The 20,735-nt window shown below is 33.6% G+C and overlaps 1 protein-coding gene across 4 annotated transcripts; it reads right to left on the reverse strand.

The window, feature by feature from the left end:
- Positions 1–514: 514 nt before the first annotated feature.
- On the reverse strand, positions 515–20,346 carry kctd5a (potassium channel tetramerization domain containing 5a). 4 transcript variants are annotated; one of them, NM_207049.1, is given in 6 exon segments: positions 515–1,651; positions 4,789–4,914; positions 11,257–11,352; positions 14,247–14,338; positions 14,495–14,603; positions 20,066–20,319. In NM_207049.1, coding segments are annotated over 6 exon segments (675 nt in total). In that variant the 5' UTR covers positions 20,288–20,319; the 3' UTR covers positions 515–1,621.
- Between the last annotated feature and the right edge of the window lie 389 nt (positions 20,347–20,735).

A 20,735-nucleotide genomic window follows, 5' to 3' on the forward strand; every position in this document is an offset into this window, starting at 1 on the left:
GATTGATCCTTCCGCGTGAAGCGCATGCTCTGGCGCAGAGCATCGAACAAGAACAAGATGTCACATCGAACAAGACCGTGAATTTTGTGAACTGTTACACCCCTGCCTATTACTTTCATTCATTAGCTTTCCTTCAGCTTAGTCCCTTGTTTATCAGCAAAATTAATCAATTCCGGCATATGTTTTACAAAGCGGATGTCCTTCCAGCTGCAACCCAGTACTGGGAAACACACATTCATACACTTCAGTCAATTTAGTTTATTCAATTCATCTATAGCGCATGTCTTTGGACTGTGGGGAAAACCGAAACACCCGGAGGAAACCCACAGGAACACTGGGAGAACATGCAAACTCCACACAGAAATGCCAACTGACCCAGTGGGGGGACATCAGAGACCATCTCGCTGTAAGGTGACAGTGCTAACCACTGAGCCACCATGCCACCTTTGCTTATTACAGATTAAAGATAACAATGCTGTAAATAATAATGTTCAGCTTCTTCTTCTTTTCGTTCTTTTTTTTTTGCTTAATGACTTTAACTTTGTTTTATCTGCATCCTGTTTTTAGGACCGTGCATTGTATTTCTCACAAAGGACCAGTTTCAGCTGTTCTTCTTCAGTGATCTACAGAACATCAACAAAATGTCTTCAGGTCATGGAATGACACGAGGATGATTAAATGAAGCGGCGAAACAACCCGTGAATGCTCTCCAATTAACCAAAACCATCTGTTGCAAATTGAACACGTTTCATTAGTCAACAGTGTCAGGTGTTTTGTTTTTCAACCCTTCCCCCACAAAAAAAAAAGGCATTTAAAATAGTTCCAGTTTAAGCAGAGTCCATGTGGAATGAACACGTGGGGATGGAAGACAAACATTTTCTGTTCTCATCAGCCAATTCAAGGCAGCAACAGTCAAACCTCACCAAACGGGAGGAAGCTTTGAGGCAAACTGTTGAAGACTGTTCACCCTTCTGGCATAACTAACACTATGCAATAGAAGGAAAAAAAGATCAGTCTTATCTGTTATTACCAACATGCCAAAACAAATCTTTGCTATAAAAACCCACCAACCCCTCACCAGTACACGCAAGCCACTATTTATAAAGAAATCTCAAAATACTTTTTTTTTCTTTCTTTTCTTTTCTTTTTTTTAAACTCAACTCTCATAATTACGATTTTAAACGATGAGGTTTAACTTTCCGGCATACTATACATTTGTAAATATTTTCCTTTTTTTCGGACAAAATTGCTCATTGGACCACAAACGGCATGATAAACATTTTGTGAAAGCCGATAAAGAGACCCTGAGTAAACATGATTGGACCAGACGTGATTGAGCCTTACTAAATGACATGCATATTCCTACCTTCCAGACAAAAATAACGTTTCGGAAACGATCCGCCAATGTCAAGAAATAAACAGTCCGGTCAAGCTGTGCAGGCACAAACAAGTGTCATTTCATCTAAAACAAAACAAAACAGAACATCCATTCCAAATAGGTTGTCATTCCGCTTGACTTGAATATTCTCTCTCAGTGTGATATGGTGGTGGGTTGTTGTTTTTTTTTTTTTTTTTGCCCGGCAACTGCAGGAGATCCCGAGGCCATAAAACACGAGCTGTTTCACATTCGAGAGCCTTGTTCTTGAAGAATCTGCAAGACAGAAACAACTGTTAATGGATGGGATGGGTAAAAGTCAGGATGGCAGGATAAAATAGAAGCTACTCAATTATTCAATACAGGATTTATAATTCAGCACTAAAGAGACATAATTGGTTGTGAGTGAACTTGCAGATGTTCACTGAAGTATCTCCATAGTATCTGTTATAATTGTTCATGAAATAGTTTTATAATCGCTACATAAATAATGCTGCATATATAAAAAGCTATTATTATTTATCTGATTTAATTGCATAAATCACACATAGATCTATGGAATAAATTGTAAGATGCATGGAAATTGCTCTGAATTTATTAGGTATGGATTAGAGTTAAATCATACTGTTTTTTTTTTTTTTTTTTTACAATTAATGGTCTTGTAATATAAAACATAAATGAAAATATTCAGAGATTTTTTCCTCCAGAAAAACTGATTTCTTAACATCACAGTGTGGTCTAAAATGAATATAAACCTTTCTGAAAACATGGCATACTTTTTTTGTTTGTTTTATGAAATGAACTGCTCAAATTGACATTCCCATTTAAATTAAAATAAATAGTAGTTTAGATAAAGCAAAACGTATGTTTTTAACAAAACACACAACTATTAAAAAAAGATGTAAATAATTGTTTTTATAAATGTTTTATATACACTAACCGGCCACTTTATTAGGTACACATTATTATTACCAAGTTTGTCCTCCTTTTGCCTTTAGAACTGCCTTAGAAGTTGATCACATCGAACGCGCCTTATGCGCTGAGGGGCGTTTTTCTTGAATGGTTTACTAACGGCCGTGAGCGTTTTGCGCACTGCTTATGCATCCCTGCGCACCTTGCGTTTAAAGCGTCTGCTGTGGCTAAAGTTTTTACCCTTATGCACCGTGCACTCGCAGTTAAAAAAGTCAACTGAGCGAAAAGAGTGTGTTACGTGTCTTGCGTCTTTTTTTTCTCCAATTAAATGAAAGCAAAGGCGGGATTTCCGTTAAGGTTCCTGCAATGTTTGTATTGTCAAGATGACTACGGAGACTTTTGAAGATGAAGAAGAGACTTCTTCATAAAAAATCGTGTTTGGTGTGATCAGCCCTTAAATCCTTTGTGGCACAGATTCAACAAGGTACTGGAAATATTCCTCAGAGATTTTGGTCCATATTGACATAATAGCATCAAACAGTTGCTGCAGATTTGTTGGTCTGCACATCCATGATGTGAATCTCTTGTTCCACCACTTCCCAAAGGTGCTCAATTGTATTGAGATCTGGTGACCATAGAGGCCATTTGAGTACAGTGAACTTATTGTCATGTTCAAGAGACCAGTCTGAGATGATTCGCGCTTTATGATATGGTGCATTATCCTGCTGTAAGTAGCCATCAGAAGATAGTACACTGTGGTCATAAAGGGATGGACATAGTCAGCAACAATACTCAGGTAGGCTGTGGCATTGGCACTATGCTTAATTGGTATTAATGGGCCCAAACTGTGCCAAGAAAATATCAGCCACACCATTACATCACTACCACCAGCCTGAACTGTTGATGCAAGGCAGGATGGATCCATGCTTTCATGTTGTTGATGCCAAATTTTGACCCAACCATCTGAATGTTGCAGAAGAAATCAAGACTCATCAGACCAGACAACATTTTTCCAATCTTTTAACGTCCAATTTTGGTGAGCCTGAGTGAATTTTAGCCTCAGTGTCTTGTTCTTAGCTGACAGAGGAGTGGCACCCTGTGTGGTCTTCTTCTGCTCTTGGTTGGACGTGTTGTGCGTTCAGAGATGCTCTTCTGCATACCTCAGTTGTAATGAGTGGTTATTTGAGCAACTGTTGCCTATCTCTCAGCTGGAAGCTGTCTGGCCATTCTCCTCTGACCTCTTGCACCAACAAGGCATTTGAGCCCACAGAACTGCCACGGACTGTATATATATATTTTTTTTTTGGACAATTCTCTGTAAACCCTAGAGATGGTTGTGTGTGAAAATACCAGTAGATCAGCAGTTTCTGAAATACTCAGACCAGCCCGTCTGGCACCAACAGACATGCCATGTTTAAAGTCACTTAAATCATCTTTCTTCCCCATTCTGATGCTCGGTTTGAACTACAGCAGATCATCTTGACCATGTCTACATGCCTAAATGAATTGAGTTGCTGCCATGCAATTGGCTGATTACAAACTTGTATCAACAGGCAGTTGTACCTAATAAAGTGGCCAGTGGGTGTATATTTTACAATAAATATATTGAATATATTTGTGATCTATGATACAACAAAAATGTGTGGAAATGTGTTAGATTTATTATCTATTACAACTATTTTACCTCTCTGAAATTTACATTGTTAGAGGCATGCATGTTCCCTTAATAAAAAAAAATAAATAAATGAATATTTTAAAAATAATACTTTTATATGTGTAGCCATACGCCACTGCGGAGCACATAATAAATACTAAAACATGTACTTTTTTTATTTGTACACTAAATGACCCAGCCCTAAACGTGAGCCCTTCGCTTATATTTGGATAAGTGATTGTGTGAACTTCACAGGAAGCGCACAACAATGCCTTGATGAAATCATCCCAGCGTGTTTATTACAACACAAGCCCCTGTTGACCCGAACCTGCATTACCACCCTGTCAGAAAACTGCTGGAACAAAGTCAAACGAAGGCATTTTTGTGATTAAAACTCGTGGCTGCAGCAACTGATGAGAGCGCATTAAATATTAAGCTTTATCTACCAGTAGGAAAGCAAGCCTTCAATGAGCTGAGGCCATAAATCTAGGGCTTTCTAATATCTAGCAAGCGTCAAACTGAGAGATTCGGGTGAGAGAGAGAGAAAGAGAGAGAGAGTGCGACTCTTCAGCATTCAGCAGAGACCTAATTATCAGCTTAAGTGATATGTAAATGATGCCTCACCAAGAAAGAGAAAAAAAAAAAGAAAACATTATTTCCACATCCTCAGTGCGCATGGCATGCAGGAAAGAACAAAACATTTGATGTGGTTAATCGGCTCTCTTTGACTGCTGTTATGCCATGTGATCATGTGAAGACTGGAGCTGTGGGATTTTTATTTTTTTTCTTACGATGTGTGCGTAAGTGACTATTTCTGTGGGTGCACGAGGGAGAAGAAGAGCCTCACCTTGGCCTTTTCACTGGGCTCGCTGTTTGTGCCGTATGACTGATTGTGCAGCTCCTTGGAGACCACGCAGAGGAACTCGGCCTGATCCTCGTTTCCGTAGTTGTATGAAGAGCCGATGCTCACCAGCTGGCCAGAAGAGAGAGAGAAAGAGAGGAAAACACATGACGACAGCGTTTCAAAGTCAGCTGATTGGATGACTGTTTGTTCAGGAAATATGAACGAATCCACAATTTTTTTCAATGTTTATATATGTAGCTGTTAATCATGAGTAATTGTATTTGTAAGAAACAGAGGCCAAACACTGGATGCTCTACTTAAAGCAGGGGTGCTTAAACTATTTCTTATGAAGGGCCAAAAACCAAACTTGATTGAGGCTAGTGGGCTGAAGGTAAATATAGCTGCTATGGGTAATTTCTTAGTTTATTTAACAGTGTTTAGAAATTGACTGTATTCTTTTTTTTTTTACATCTAATAATGAACATATTACAATAAAAGCAAAACAATCAGTATTTTACAAAATCTGATTAATTTAAAACATTTGGGCTGAATGGTGGCGCAGTGGGTAGCTCGGTCACCTCACAGCAAGAAGGTCGCTGGTTCGAGCCTCAGCTAAGTCAGTTTTGACCGGTGTTGGCGTGGGTTTCCCTCAGGTGCTCAGGTTTTCCCGACAGTCCAAAGACATGCCGTACAGGTGAATTGGGTAAGCTAAATTGGCCGTAGTGTACGTGTGTGAATGGGAGTGTATGGGTGTTTTCCAGAGGTGGGTTGCAGCTGGAAGGGTATCCACTCCGTAATACATATGCTGGATAAGTTGGCGGTTTATTCCGCTGTGGCGAACCCAGATTAATAAAGGGACTAAGCCGAAAATAAAATGAATGAATGAATTTACAACATTTAATTGAAACATTTAATTTCAGTTGTTTTTTAGTAGCTCAGCAATAAAACAAACGAAAAAGGTTGCGTCAAATTAGTACTCACTTCTCCTCTCAGATGGGATGGTGGACCACATCAAAGGTTACAATGGGCCAACTTTGGCCCGCAGGCCCTACTTTGGGCATCTCTGACTTAAAGGAACTTTATTTTTTTAGAAAAATGCTCATTTTACAACTACCCAAATGGTTGAGTTTCAATATTTTTGACTCCATTCAGCCGATTTCCAGGTCTGGAGGGAGTAATTATAGCTTAGTGTAGCATAAATCACTGAATCAGATTAGAACATTAGCTACAAAATAGTTTGTTGCCAATTTGAAAATTTGACAATTTTCCTATTTAAAGGTTGACTCTTCTAGTTACGTTGGGAACTAGGAGTAACACAATTTTTTTTTTTTTTTTTTTTACACTGATATGGCTAGGAATTATACTCTCATTCTGGCATAATATTCAAGTAACTTTCGTGTTGTACCATGGAGGTTGCATGGCACAATATTATGCAGCATCAGAAAATAGTTTCCAGCTAAGAAACAGTATATCACTGTACTGTAAGAACACTGTGCTTGGAGCAACCATGGTACTGCAGTGAATTTCCTTGATTACAACACCAAAATAAGAGTATAGTTCCTGGCCGGTCTAAATACACAAAGCCAAAACAGAAGAGCCAAGCTTTAAATATGAAAATGATCAAAACTTCTTTTTTAGAATATTTTGAGAGAGATGCTAACGGTCTAATCCGAATCAATGATTTATGCTATACTAAGCTAAGGTAAAAGTGCACTTACCACACCCAGAGATTGGCTGAATGTATATATGAAAAAATGGTAAAACTCAACTATAGGGGTCTTGTAAGATGAGCTTATTTTCAAATTAGTGGAGTGTTTCTTTAAAAACCACTGACTTCCATGCAGGACAATCTAATTCAAAACCTTCAAAATTATTTCCAAGCTGTATTTTATCACAAAATATAAAAAAATAAATAGGTCCAACTTTTTATTTAGTATATTTAACCACTTAAATACATGATAAAAATAAGACCATGAGGCACAATTTACTTTATTGTTTATGTTGCATTGCAAAACAATGTTGTATTATTGACATGGGATACAGTTTAGGTTTGATTAAGCATTATGATTAGGTTTGATTGGTTAATGGCAGTTTACATTTTGTTTTACTTTACATTATTAAACGACAATTTAATTAGACAGAGATGCTCACGGTCTAATCCGAATGCATGATTTATGCTAAGTTAAGCTAAGCTAAAACAATGCTATTACCACAGCCAGAAATTAAGACAACTTTAGGGGTCTTGTAAAATGACCTTATTTCCAAAATAGTGTTTTTTTTTTTTTTCAAACCACTGACAATCTAATTCAAAACTCTCAAAAATATTTCCAAGCTATATTTTAATTAAATTATATATATAAAAAACAAAGTTTCACTTTATATTAAGTATATTTTACCATTTAAATAAAAGATTAAAATAAGACTGTAAGCCACAATGTACTCTATGGTTTATGTTGTATTGCAAAACAATGTCGTTGTTATTGACATGGGATACAGTTTAGGTTTGATTAAGCATTATAACTAGGCTTAAGGGTACAATAAGGGTATGATTAGGGGCAGTTTTAGTGACACTGTTAAGACTATTTCGGACTTTGACTTTTTTGCTTTAAGTAACTAATCTTGTGGCAGTGTTCTAAACTTGTAAACATTACAAATTATCATTACTGTACAAGAATTTTAACAATGAAATATGCTGATTTCAGCTGATTTACAGCTTAATTTGATTATATTTTGCATTATGTTGGGTGGAATAGATGGTTTGTTAATACCAAGCACAAGACAAAAGGTCAAGTACACAAGAAATATGAACAAAATCACAAATTATTCGCAATCAACATTTGGTTTGGACTAAGAGTCAGACCGTCAGAGTTTCACAAAGGTGACCATTTAACTCCACTTGAATTCTGATGCCTCGGTCTCTTTGCTGATTAGACTGAACCAGCAGACATTACTTTAAACGCCTCACTCAGCACAGGATGCTGAACCACAGACGCTTCCTCACACCTGCCACTGACTGCAGATTAACATATCTGAGCCTCGAACATCCCCATTAAACCACAAATTACAGCTTGTCCCTCGAACGCCCCAAGCGCGTTTCTGTGCCTGACCCTGCCACCGCAAGAAAACCAATATGCAAAAATAGCAAGCAAACAATGTGCATCCTGCTATTCAAATAAAAGCAATCTTGCAAAAAAGTTTCCATTGCTTTTACATGAACTTAGATGGTTAGGTGATCTAAACATGATACAGAGAGCTTTGAGTTTATTTCCATATCAGCTTCTCTGGCTGTCATGGCAAAAAAAAAAAAAAAAGTTTAGGTTTACCACATCTTAAAAATATAATTTTCCATAATTATAAAAATAAGTCATCAACAGTAATAAATAGCACATACAATAAAATACATACATACATAATAATAACAACACAAACAAAAATATTTTAAGGTTTACTTTTGATAGAAAAACTGTTAAATTTTGGAAGGATTCACATTTAAAAAACAGCATATACAATACATAAGATAAAATAGATAAATAATAATAATGAGGATGATAATAATAACAATAATATTATTTTTTTAGGTTTACTTTTGATTAAAAAAAAAAAACTTTACAACTTTGGATTGATTCATATTTAAAAAATATTTCATTTAAAGCCCCTAAAACATTATAGACTGCACTCGCTAAGCAAAAATATCGGAGTAATAACACAATAAAAGTATACATGCTGAAGTGGATAATTATAACGCATAATCATTTCTTTGTTTAATAATTATTCAGTTATTTTTGCTTAAAATAGACATACACTAATACGATTTATATATCAGTACTGATATATTGTGCACTTCAAAATACTGTGAATAAGTATTTAGTATATAAACTTTTAGTGTGCTTTTTAAATGGTCATGTTATACGTGCAATGATGTTCATAACAGTGCCACATGCTTAGAGACTTAGTTACTTTAAGCATTAACATTTTCAAATTCATTTGGCATACTAGATGCTGAAATATTGATTGATATACAGTATAGCAATAAGGTTCTGATAGTTGAACAACAACAAATACTTGTATTAATCTTAGATGATGTAAAAAAAAAAAAAAGTTGCAATCTGATTACAAGTTATAATAATTATAATAAATGGGCTTAATAACAAAAATACATAATTTATTGAAAACTATTAAAATAATATTTTTTAAACTAATATTCACAGTAACTGTTTTACATATCTGCCTTAACTGTTTATTTAAATCCATCAACTAATCAGACTTTTCTGTAAAGTACTTTTTTGAAATACTTGATTGCTCTGATTGGTCTGTTTAATGGAGAGAAGATTTTTTCAACACATTTCTAAACATAATAGTTTTATTAATTCATTTCTAATAACTGATTTATTTTATCTTTGTCATGATGACAGTAAATAATATTTGCCTACATATTCTTCAAGACACTTCTATACAGCTTAAAGTGACATTTAAAGGCTTAACTAGGTTAATTAGGCAGGTTAGGGTAATTAGTCAAGTTATTGTATAAGTTATTGGTTTGTTCTGTAGACTATCGCAAAAAATATATAGCTTAAAGGGGCTAATAATTTTGACCTTACAATGATTTTTAAAAAATTAAAAAAAAACTTTTATTCTAGCCGAAATAAAACAAATAAGACTTTCTCCAAAGATACATACAGTAGAAGTCAGAATTATTGGTCCTCCTTTGATTTTTTTTTCTTTTTTAAATATTTCCAAAATTATGTTTAACAGGGAAAGAAAATTTTCACAGTATTTCTGATATTTTTTTTTTCTTTTGGAGAAAGTCTTATTTGTTTTATTTTGACTAGAATAAAAGTAGTTTTTCATTTTTTATGATCGATTTTAGGGTCAAAATTATTGGCCCCTTTAAGCTATTTTTTTCTGACTGTCTACAGAAGAAACCATCGTTATACAACAAATTGCCAAATTACTCTAACCTGTCTAGTTAACCTAATTAACCCTTTAAAATGTTATATTAAGCTGTATAGAAGTGTCTTGAAAAAGATCTAGTCAAATATTATTTACTGTCATCATGGCAAAGATAAAATAAATCAGTTATTAGAAAGGAGTTATTAAAACTATTATGTTTAGAAATGTATTGGAAAAATCATCTCTCCGTTAAACAGAAACTGGGGGAAAAATAAACAGGGCGCTAATAATTCAGGGGGGTTAATAATTCTGACTTCAATTATATATATATATATATATATACACGTTTTGTTATACTCGTTAATGTAACTTTCTTGCAGCTTAGGTCAAAATCATCATAACAATATATACAGAGATAAAAACTTATTAATAAAATCGCAACAAAAAAAAAATTGCATAATCAAATTTAAATTGACTAGAAAAAAAATAATATTTTAAAACAAAGGCATTTCACGACAGATATTATCATCCTACAATTGTTAACTAGATTTTATCTTCTACGCTTTCTATACACAGCATTTTAAAAGGTGCATTCGAGCGAAATGCCTGACATTCTGTCACCTTCCAGCTGCCCATGTAAGGCTACACTTGTAGACGAGCCAAATGCAGGTCAGAAGTGCATACAACTCACTCACTGCACCAGGGAAAACCCTCCTGCGCTGCTCAATTCAACACTGTATACCTTTCATTTAACAGCAAACGCCACTCACTCTAGGTTTAGCTCTGGATTCTAATTAGATGGTTGCTGTCTATACAAAGAGAAAGAAAAAGCACATTCAAAGAACAGATGCAAGCAGAATGTTTTGCAAACTGGTGAATCATAGTAAAATTAGCATCCCCAAAATTTGACTCTGTAAGTAACATCTAACCACTGAAAATAGCAGAGGCACCTACTCAAACCACTGGCTTTAGGATCACAGATGGTTAAACCGTGACATTTAAAAGGAACAGTGTATTAATTATGGCTGTTACACACTGTCTACAACTAATGACCGCAGTCTGTCCACACTGTAAGCTGAATGCCATCACACTTTGTTCACCAGCACAGAATAAATAGGTCATTATATTAAACACACAATTAATAGCTTGTATCCAAATTATATATGGTGCCTGACTGAACTACAGCTAATAAACACGAAAAGATTGAGCTAAAACTTTTAAACCCTAAAATAATTCGGTTTTTGGCTTCTTGTTAAAATTACTTTAAATGAGCTGAATCAACACAATTCTTGAATTTTTGGGGATTGCAATTATACAGGGCATCCAACTGAAAATAAGCCAATAAATATGAAAGGATATTATGTAAAATATTTCCCAGAGATTTCCAGCCGCAACCAGGGTTAGCATTCTAATATGTCAATTTACTGCTCAAAAATATGTTTTATCATCAGTGTTTAAGACTGTTGTGCTTCATTCGTTTCATGGAAGCTGATTTCCTCATCTCTATATAACACATGATCATCTATCATATGACAAACTGTGAAACAGTGTAATCCAATACTCCATTGTATTTCTAATCACCTGTTCAAACTTCCAGCCATCTGACATGGTGGAGACCATCTGAGTCAGTTCCTCCTCCTGACACTGCAGGACTCTGTAGACGTGCTTTACTGGAAGCTAAAAAAACAACAACAACAAAAAAAAAACAACTATGAAAAAGCAGCATGGCACAACTTTTCTTCTTGACAGTGCTGTAATTTAGCTGTGAAATGATTCGGGCACTCCTGCAGACCCACAGATGTCATCAGACGGAGGTGCTGAGATGGCAGATTCAGAGGACACATTTGTCATGGGATACAGCGGGAGCATTTTGACAAGACCTGGAAATGCAGTGTAAGACAAATCCCATGCAAAAGACAGATCTGCAGATCTAACAAAGACATTTTGATCATTTATTGCGTCAAATTCTACAGAAAGAACAAATGTGTAAATGTTGTCTCCTAAAGAAATAGGCAAAAAAAAAAACTACCCAATTTATGCAAAACTGGCTTTTAGGACTGGCTGTATATAACATTACCAAAAAAATATCTGTCAACCGTAACAGATTTTTCCCCCGTGTATACCGTGACATGTAAATAAGTGGGCATGGCTAACATGCAGTGTGCGTGTGCATGATGTCGCTCATCAGGAAATTGTACTAGAGTGCTAGAGTGCTCATATTAAAATCAGGTCAACTATGACTCCATTTACATGGACATCCTTATCCAAATTATTTGCCTTAATCTGAATAAGACAAGAATATGATTGAGGTGTTTACATGAGTTGCTTTTTGGATGTTCCTTTCATGATCCTGTGTTAGATGTTATAGCACACAATTCTATTAACGTCATTGCGTCACCATGCTGTCCATGTTTCACGTAATTTTGGTCGTTTCATTTTTAATTCTTCGACTTTAAAAACATTTTGCCAGTTTCACTTTCAATCAAGAACATTTTATGCATGCCCCTGTGACAAACTGAGGTACTGGTTAAGAATATGAGGTAAGGACTGATGGAAGGGTGTTGTTTTTAAATTGAATTCAAATGGCTAAAAACATAAAAAATAAAAAAATAAAAAAAAAAAAACTGCATTTTGCAATGCGGGTATCTGTGGTCCTTCACTGACTCGATAGGTGCAGAAAATAGTGTCAAACTAGCATGTGTGTGTGAGAGTGTGTGGAATATCCTGTAACAAAATGCGACGAAAATAGTTTCATTGCGGTGTTTGCATGTCTGTACTGCACTTCAATAATGCCACTAAAAAAGACAGTCCACATGCCTCATTTCAATTTCTGATTAGTTTGATTATGACTTTATTTGGATTAAGGTAATAAAAAATTGCTGTTTACATGGTCGACTCTTAATCAGAGTATTGTCTTAATCTTAACCTTTTTGAGATGGACTGTTTTGGATTACTGACTTGAAGCTATGAATGCGAGTACAGAAAAACTGTATAAAATATTCTTTTTTATGAAATACACTAGTGTAATGCTACACTCTACTAATCTGGTTTAATTTCACTTTAAGAAGATTTCTGTTGCTTCAACTGGTGATCTGGGACCTTCAACCTTTGGCAAGGCAGGTAAAAATCTTTACCACTGGCCCAACCAGGCCACTAGAAGAAATCCTTAGCATCGATCCCTGGTAATAATGTTTCATTATTTGGATGAGCAAATTCTAAATGCAGGCAGGAATTATGCATCAACAGCATGATGAAGAAGTCTCAAGCAAAAAGTTAAGACATTTGAGACCATTCAGAATCAAGTTTTAGACTCATAAAGGGCTAGACTCAAAAGGAATTTCAAATTAGACCCATCAAAAAATATAATAATTTAATACAATACTAAAATTAATAATATAAAATCAAATATTTTACATATTTTTAAGCAAAACATCTGAAAGACTGTAAAAACAAGCAAGCTATACTTTTTATCTTTACACTGTTTTTCCAATAAACTTTTTTTAAAGTTAAAAATCAAAATGAACAAATGTTTTAAAAGTTTAAAAACTCTAATAAACTAAATCTATGCACAACAGTTTGTCCAGAGATGGATAGATTGTATGGGTGTTGGCCAGATTGGATAGCAATTCAGGAACAAAGGAAAGTTAAGACCTACAACACAATATTTCAGTAAATTAAGGATTTTAAAATTTGGATTTTATGAAACCACAGAAACCCTGTCAAGCTTAAAAGTAAAATTTTTGGCATTTTATATAATCAATATTTTATGTTAGAAATGCAAATATTTATTATGCATTATTATTATTATATTTTTTATTACAACTGATTTTAGATTTCTACATTCCTACATCAAACATTTGCCCAAAGTTAAAAAAAATAATCACATATGAAGGAGTACAAACGTGAGTATATACTTTAAAAAGTATTTTATATGTGGTCAATATTACATGATTGAATATATTATGATATATTGTTATCAGTATATGAGATGACTTTTATTGTGATATAAGATTTTTCACATCGCCCAGCAGAACATACAATTACTAAACACAAATTACAAAGGCATTACTTGAACATCTACCTAGGTGCAAACTCCAAACCAAAACGTCGTCTCTTGCAAATGTGCTTCATTCAAAACAAAGTCCAAGATAAAAAGGCAAACCCAAATAGTAACATGTAAATTAGTGAATTGTAAATTTGCTGAATTGCCAAGCCCTACTACTTAGCATCTTTTTACTGTTTATATATAGACGTGTGACCTCAACAGCGTGAAAAGAGGAAGTAACAGGAGATTTTCACTTAAAAGAAGAGCAGAGCATCATATTATTTCTCATTTGTTTGTTTAACATTATGTCAGCTTCTATAGTTATTTATTTATTTTTAATTTTTTGGGAGAAAAATCATAATACTGTTATAAATGATATTAAACTTGTACAATTTATTTTTGGGCTAAAGACCCTAAAACTGTTTTTGGATTAACAGTGTTAAAGATCACCTCAAAAGGATAAAATAAGTTAGAAAATATGGTTGAAAAAGAGTACATTTAAATAAATAAAATAAAATCATCTTACCTGAGCGGTCTTACAATCCCTCTCCCTGATTTTGTCTTTGACCAGTTTAATCAGTGAAGTGATATTGTAGAATTCAGCCTCTTCCAGCACACCTGGGGAACATTTCACTGATTAAATAATAAACCATAAACCGCATATCAGACTACAAAAACAGCTAACAAACAAGTTAAAACTGAATTTAGCCGTCAGTTAAACAACAGAAAAAATCTTAAAGCATGTCTGAACGTATCCTAAAGTTCCTGTCATACCTTCCTCTGCCAGGCCTCTGTTCAGCACCAGCTTCCCATGTCTCAAATAGTTGAGCACTGGACCAAAATAAGTGGGATCTCGGTCTATCAAATAAGCACCCGTTTCATCCTAGAAGAGAAAACAGCATTTTTAGAAACACAGTATTGACCTCTGAAGAATTTTAGCATGACAAACATCATTTATACAACTGAGGACTATGAAAGTGGAGCTTGCAGTAGGTTTGTATTTTATAAATATAACAAATACTATACGCAATAAAGCACATTCAATTATTTTAACCACGTTATTACATTGTAATATACACGCTATTACAATACAAAATACTGTTTCATATCAGTTTCTCCACAATAATGTACATCTATATAATACAGCTGTAAATAAAATACCACTACTATTATTACAGTGGGTATCGTTGAGCTATTAACAGTATTATCAATTTTATCGATACCATTTATCGGTTCGGTACTTTAACAGTTCTCTTATTGGTACTTTTTGTAGTGTTCTTTTACCGAAAATACAAAAAACTATTTGAACAGAATTAACAACACTTTACACAATCACGTTTTTATTGTAAAATAAAACAAAACCAATAATTGTAAAACAAATATATATTTTTTTTTTCTGTAAAAAAATGAAGAGAAAAAAAAACTTTCTGGAGAAAAATCAACATGTTTGCCTTTTCTGACAGAAGTCGGATCTTTCTTGGTTTATTGTGTTTCCAATCCCTGCAGTTGAAAATGCCCTCTTTGAGTTGTAAAATGCAGTTAAATGAGAATGTTTATGATTTTTCATTAACGCATTCACAAAAATGAGTTAACAGTGTTTTGAGAGTTACCCGTGTTTTAATGAAGTTTTGAAGCATCTTGCAATGTAAAAAATTTTTTCTTAATAAGCATAGTTCATTATTAGGCTATATTTGCTATAAGCATAGTTTATTATTAGGCTATATTTATGAATAATAGGCTATATTTGTAAATACAGCTGATGTAAAAACATTTTTAATGTATATACAAAATACTGTTGTCATTGTAAACAAATGTGTGTGTTTATTTAACTATTAATATCATACTAATTTAGGTGATCGACTGCTGGCATAATAATGTGGATGATGTAACACGTTAGCGTTATTAGCTAGGCAGTCAAAAACTTTTCATTAGCCGTTCTGCAGTTAATGCCTTTTTGAAAGATACTTTGTTGCAATGAGCATTGTCGCTGTCCACTCGGGATGCTACTGTAAGTAATGTTTATTCAGCAATAATTCTCCAGTATCGATAGCAGAACCGTTAACATCAAAGCTTATCGATACTTCTGTCTTTTATAATGTAGCACTGATACCTATAAAGTACAGAGTTTTGGTACCCATTCCTAACTACTAATAATATAAACTTTATTTTAAATAATTATGCCACAAATCATCTTAAATGTTTCACTGTTAACATTGAATAAAACTAAATTTGATAAAGTAAAACATTTCAAAGGGTTCCTTAAGTTAAACTAAATAAATTTCATGATCAATTAAAGGGACAGATCACAAAAAAATATATTTATAGTTTGAGTTTGTCTTCTGTTAAACAAAAAAGAAGATATCTTGAAGAATGTTGAAAACCTGCAATCACTGACATCCATAGTATCTGTATGTATATGTATATATATATATATATATATATATATATATATATATATATATATATATATATATATATATATATATATATATATATATATATATATATATATATATACAGCTGAAGTCAGAATTATTAGCCCTCCTGAATTATAAGTGACCCTTCTCTCCCCAATTTCTGTTTAATGGAAGTAAGATTTGTTCAACTCATTTTTAAACATAACACATTTAATAACTCATTTCTAATAAATGATTTATTTTATCTTTGCTATGATGAAAGTAAATAGTATTTTACTACATATTATTAAGATATTCCGCTTAAAATTACATTTTAAGGCTTAACTAGGTTAATAAGGAAAGTCATTGTAGAACTGTAGTTTTTTTTATATTGCTTAAGCGGATTAATAGTGATCTTAAAATGGTCAAAAAATAAATGTAAACCTTTTTTTATTCTACCCAAGACAAAACAAATTATACTTTCTCCAGAAGAAACAAATATTATAGAAAATGCGGCAAAAGAAAATCCTGAATCTGTTAAACATCATTTGGGAAAATGATTATTAAAAAGAAAAAATAACAGGAGGGCAAATAATTTTTACTTCAACTGTACATTTGTTTAGAATAATTGTGATTACAATCATGACCAAAATAATCGTTATTATGATTTTCCCATAATCGAGCAGCCCTACAGTCTTAACTAATGTTTTAAAATATTTGACCTTGTTTGGCATATTTCACCCAAAAACTAAGAATCACCTTTGATTTGTTCTAAACCAGTTTGCGAGTCTTCTGTTGCACGCAAAATAAGTTAAAGAAAGCTGAAAATCTGTAACCATTCCCATCCTTAACAAATACTATGAAAGTGAATAATTACAGGTTTCCAACATTCTTTAAAATATCTTTATTATTCTGAAACAAGTCAAAGGTGAGTAAATCAATCCATGAATCTGATTATTGTCCAATCCAGTCATATAAATGTGCTGGCAAATCACAACCACATGACTTTTTACAGTCAGCAGATTCCAGATTGACCCATACTGTTTGTTCTGTAATCTGACAAAATTAATCATGTGAAATGACATCCTCTAAACTACTTCTGTTTTACAAAATGTTTACAAATCACAAACTATTTTCTATTTGCATTCTGCTACATTATCACTGCCGTAGTCTGAGATTGAATAGAAAACAATGCGAGTAAACATTTATTATGCAGTGACAATTTTTAGAAAATTAAATATATATTTTGTTATTTTTAACCTATAGGATGAATGCAAACCTTCTGCAGCTCCAAATCTGGCTTCAATGCCTCTGGATCTTTGTTCGAAGGAATTTTCAAGTAATGGCAAACAGTGGTTGATGGATACAGAAGCGTGTCTGTTAAGAAAAGGTGTGGCTGACATTTAACATACATGCAGCAGAGCCCATAGGGACGCTGATCCATCTCCAGCACAACATCATTACCACAGATCGATACCGAGGTCAGAAAAGTCAGCTTTATTCCACAGCGTTCACGCTCGCATTAAAGCGTTCAGGAGAGCGACCTTTACAGTTAAGTCACGCAAATTCAACCTTGTGATAGGGAAATTAATTTGGAAGAAATATTTTTGGACAGAAGAAATTCTTTGTCTATTTAGCGGCTTTCAAATGTCGTTGCCCTAATAAATGATGCATAGTGACCTTTAAAAGTTTAAAGGCATGCAGGCAACCCCATTTCTTCTTGTGACACATGGAAGAAACTGAAGGATTTATTAAAAACACTGATGCTGGAGGATAATAAATAATAATAATAATAATAATAATAATAATAATAATAATAATAATAAGAAGAAGAAGAAGAAGAAGAAGAAGAAGAAAATATATATAAATATAAATATAAATATATATTTATATATATATATATATATATATATATATATATATATATATATATATATATATATATATATATATATATATATATATATATATAACCAGTTTATTTGTGTGCTAATTGTTTTGCAGATCAATTATTATTTTTTAAAAAGATTAAGCCAATTATTGCAATTGGAAAAAATAAAAAAAGCATTCATAAGAATGACATTTACATCACAAAGAATGAAAAATAAATGTTATGAGATGAATGTAAAATATTCAGTGCTGTCAAATTATTAATCGCATACAAGATAACAGTTCGTATTTACATAATATATGCATGTGTAGTGTGTATATTTGTGTATGTATAAATACACACATGCTGTACAAAGTACAAATTAAATATATTTAAAAAAATTATACATAGTTGAAGTCAGAATTATTAGCCCCCTTTTGAATTTTTTTTTCTTTTTTAAATATTTCCTAACAGATGTTTAACAGAGCAAGGGAATTTTCACAGTACGTCTGATAATTTTTTTTTTTTCTGGAGAAAGTCTTATTTGTTTTATTTCGGCTAGAATAAAAGCAGTTTTGAATTTTTTTTAAATCCATTTTAGGGACAAAATTATTACCCCCTTTAAGCATTTTTTTTTTCAATAGTCTACAGACCAAACCATTGTTATACAATAACTTGCCTAATTACCCTAACCTGCCTAGTTAACCTAATTAACCCAGTTCAGCCTTTAAATGTCACTTTAAGCTGTATAGAAGTGTCTTGAAAAATATCTAGTCAATAATTATTTACTGTCATCATGGCAAAGATTAAATAAATCAGTTATTAGAGATGAGTTATTAAAACTATTATGTTTAAAAATGTGTTGAAAAAAATTATCTCCGTTAAACAGAAAAAAAATAAACATGGGGGCTAATAATTCAGATGCATACACAAATATTTTACACAACAGTTATGACATAGTTATAACACAGGCAGTATGCACATATATTTTATAAATCTGAACTTTTTTTTTAATGTGATTAATCATTTGACAGAACTTCAAATATTACTTTTTTGTTGGTTTGTTTACTTTATGTATTATTAAATTAAAAAGATCAAAACTTTTTTTCCTAAACATATGCTTTATGCCCACTGTTAAATTATTATGTATAAATTAGTTATTCACATTATTGCCAATTCACATCCAAAGACATGTTCATGGATGGCAAAAACCAACTACATATTACAATACAAAAATTATAAAGATAAAAAAAAGAAACCCAGCAGTCAGAAGAAATGAGCAATTATAAAAATGCAAGGACTTTCTGTAAATTTAACAATATGTGTTGCATTACATACAATTAACAATTAATACAAATTCCAGTATTTACAATCTTAATGGCAACATTATGCTGCATTGTTAGCTCATTGTTGGTACACATTATACATTTAAAAATAAAATGTTAAATAAATATGCTCATTGCTAGGTCGTATTAATTAATGGTAAAGACTTGATGTAAACTGTGACCACTATTTCAATAGTTTAGTCCGACTTGGTAACTCAAGATCCCAGTTTTTTTTAAACAGTGGGGTAAATGAAAACATGTATAAAGTATCTTTGTAATATTTTATGTTTACTCGAGCAAGCATTGGTAATGTTATCGTTTTAAAGAGTTAAGGTTTTGTTAAATCAACACTAGTGGAACTTAATCAGTTAGAACGTGACATGTACGTTACCGTTACTCCTATAAGAAACGGTATTGGAGTACGGTTATGCATTTTAACGCGAAATGCTCAAACAAGAACAAATATACATATTTGACCATATTTTTAGGTCTACAGCTAATGTTGACTTCACCCAGTAACGTTAACGTTACACCAAGTGTTATCGGTTAAGCTAAGCTAGTAAGGGGGGCTCCGTTTAATGTAACTTTATCAGCTAGCCGTTAAGCTAAAATATTCAAAAACATAAAGATAGCGAAGGGGAACACCGCAGAGCCGTCATTTCGGGTTTCCCCGGTTTAACCGAACTGCTCAGAGCCAATATAAGCGAAAAATAATGCTCATTGTCGTGCTAGTGAATCAAGCTAGTTTGAATACCTTGTCAGAGTCGAGGTCGGGGTCGGCCTGGCACAGGCGGTACAGGAAAGATTTCGGGTCTCTACACAGCGTTTGCCTCGTCGTTAGAAAGTAGGTGCCGCCGACGTTCAGACGAACCCATTTGGAAGAGCCGCTTCCGGATGGCTGCAGCCTCTCTCCGGGAGAAGGAGCGGGACACCGCCGACCGTTGGAGCCGCTCGGGTCAGGGCTCTTCTCCGCCATCCCTCCTCTGCACTCCCGCTGCCGGACTCACGGATTCACTGACTGACTGATGGAACTACAGCAAGAGCAGGAAGTGTGCTGAGTTTGAGAGCAGCTCTGCCCTCCTCCCTTTACAGACAACTGCAAGGGCGGCGTCTCAAAAACGCACTGAGCTGCCTAGGTAGACTGCACTTTTTAGAACGCATGAATGGGCATGCGCTGCGATGACTTGGACATCTAGGTAGACAGCTGGATTAGTTTTGAAGCACATTCGCCGTTTTAGAAAGACAGTTTAATACTTTTTTATGTAGCCCAAAGGAATTTTCTTTCTTTCCCGTGTTTTTCGTTCCTATTTCTGAGAAATTGTGTAATTGTGAAAATAAAAGCAGTAGACTGACAATGATTGTTGTTTTGGTCTTTAAAATAGACACATGATGTGGGGCCTCTTATGAAACAATAAATCGTATGT

Source organism: Danio rerio, chromosome 3 (assembly GCF_052040795.2).
Source record: "Danio rerio strain M-AB ecotype USA chromosome 3, GRCz13ab, whole genome shotgun sequence".
NCBI classification, from domain to species: Eukaryota; Metazoa; Chordata; class Actinopteri; order Cypriniformes; family Danionidae; genus Danio; species Danio rerio.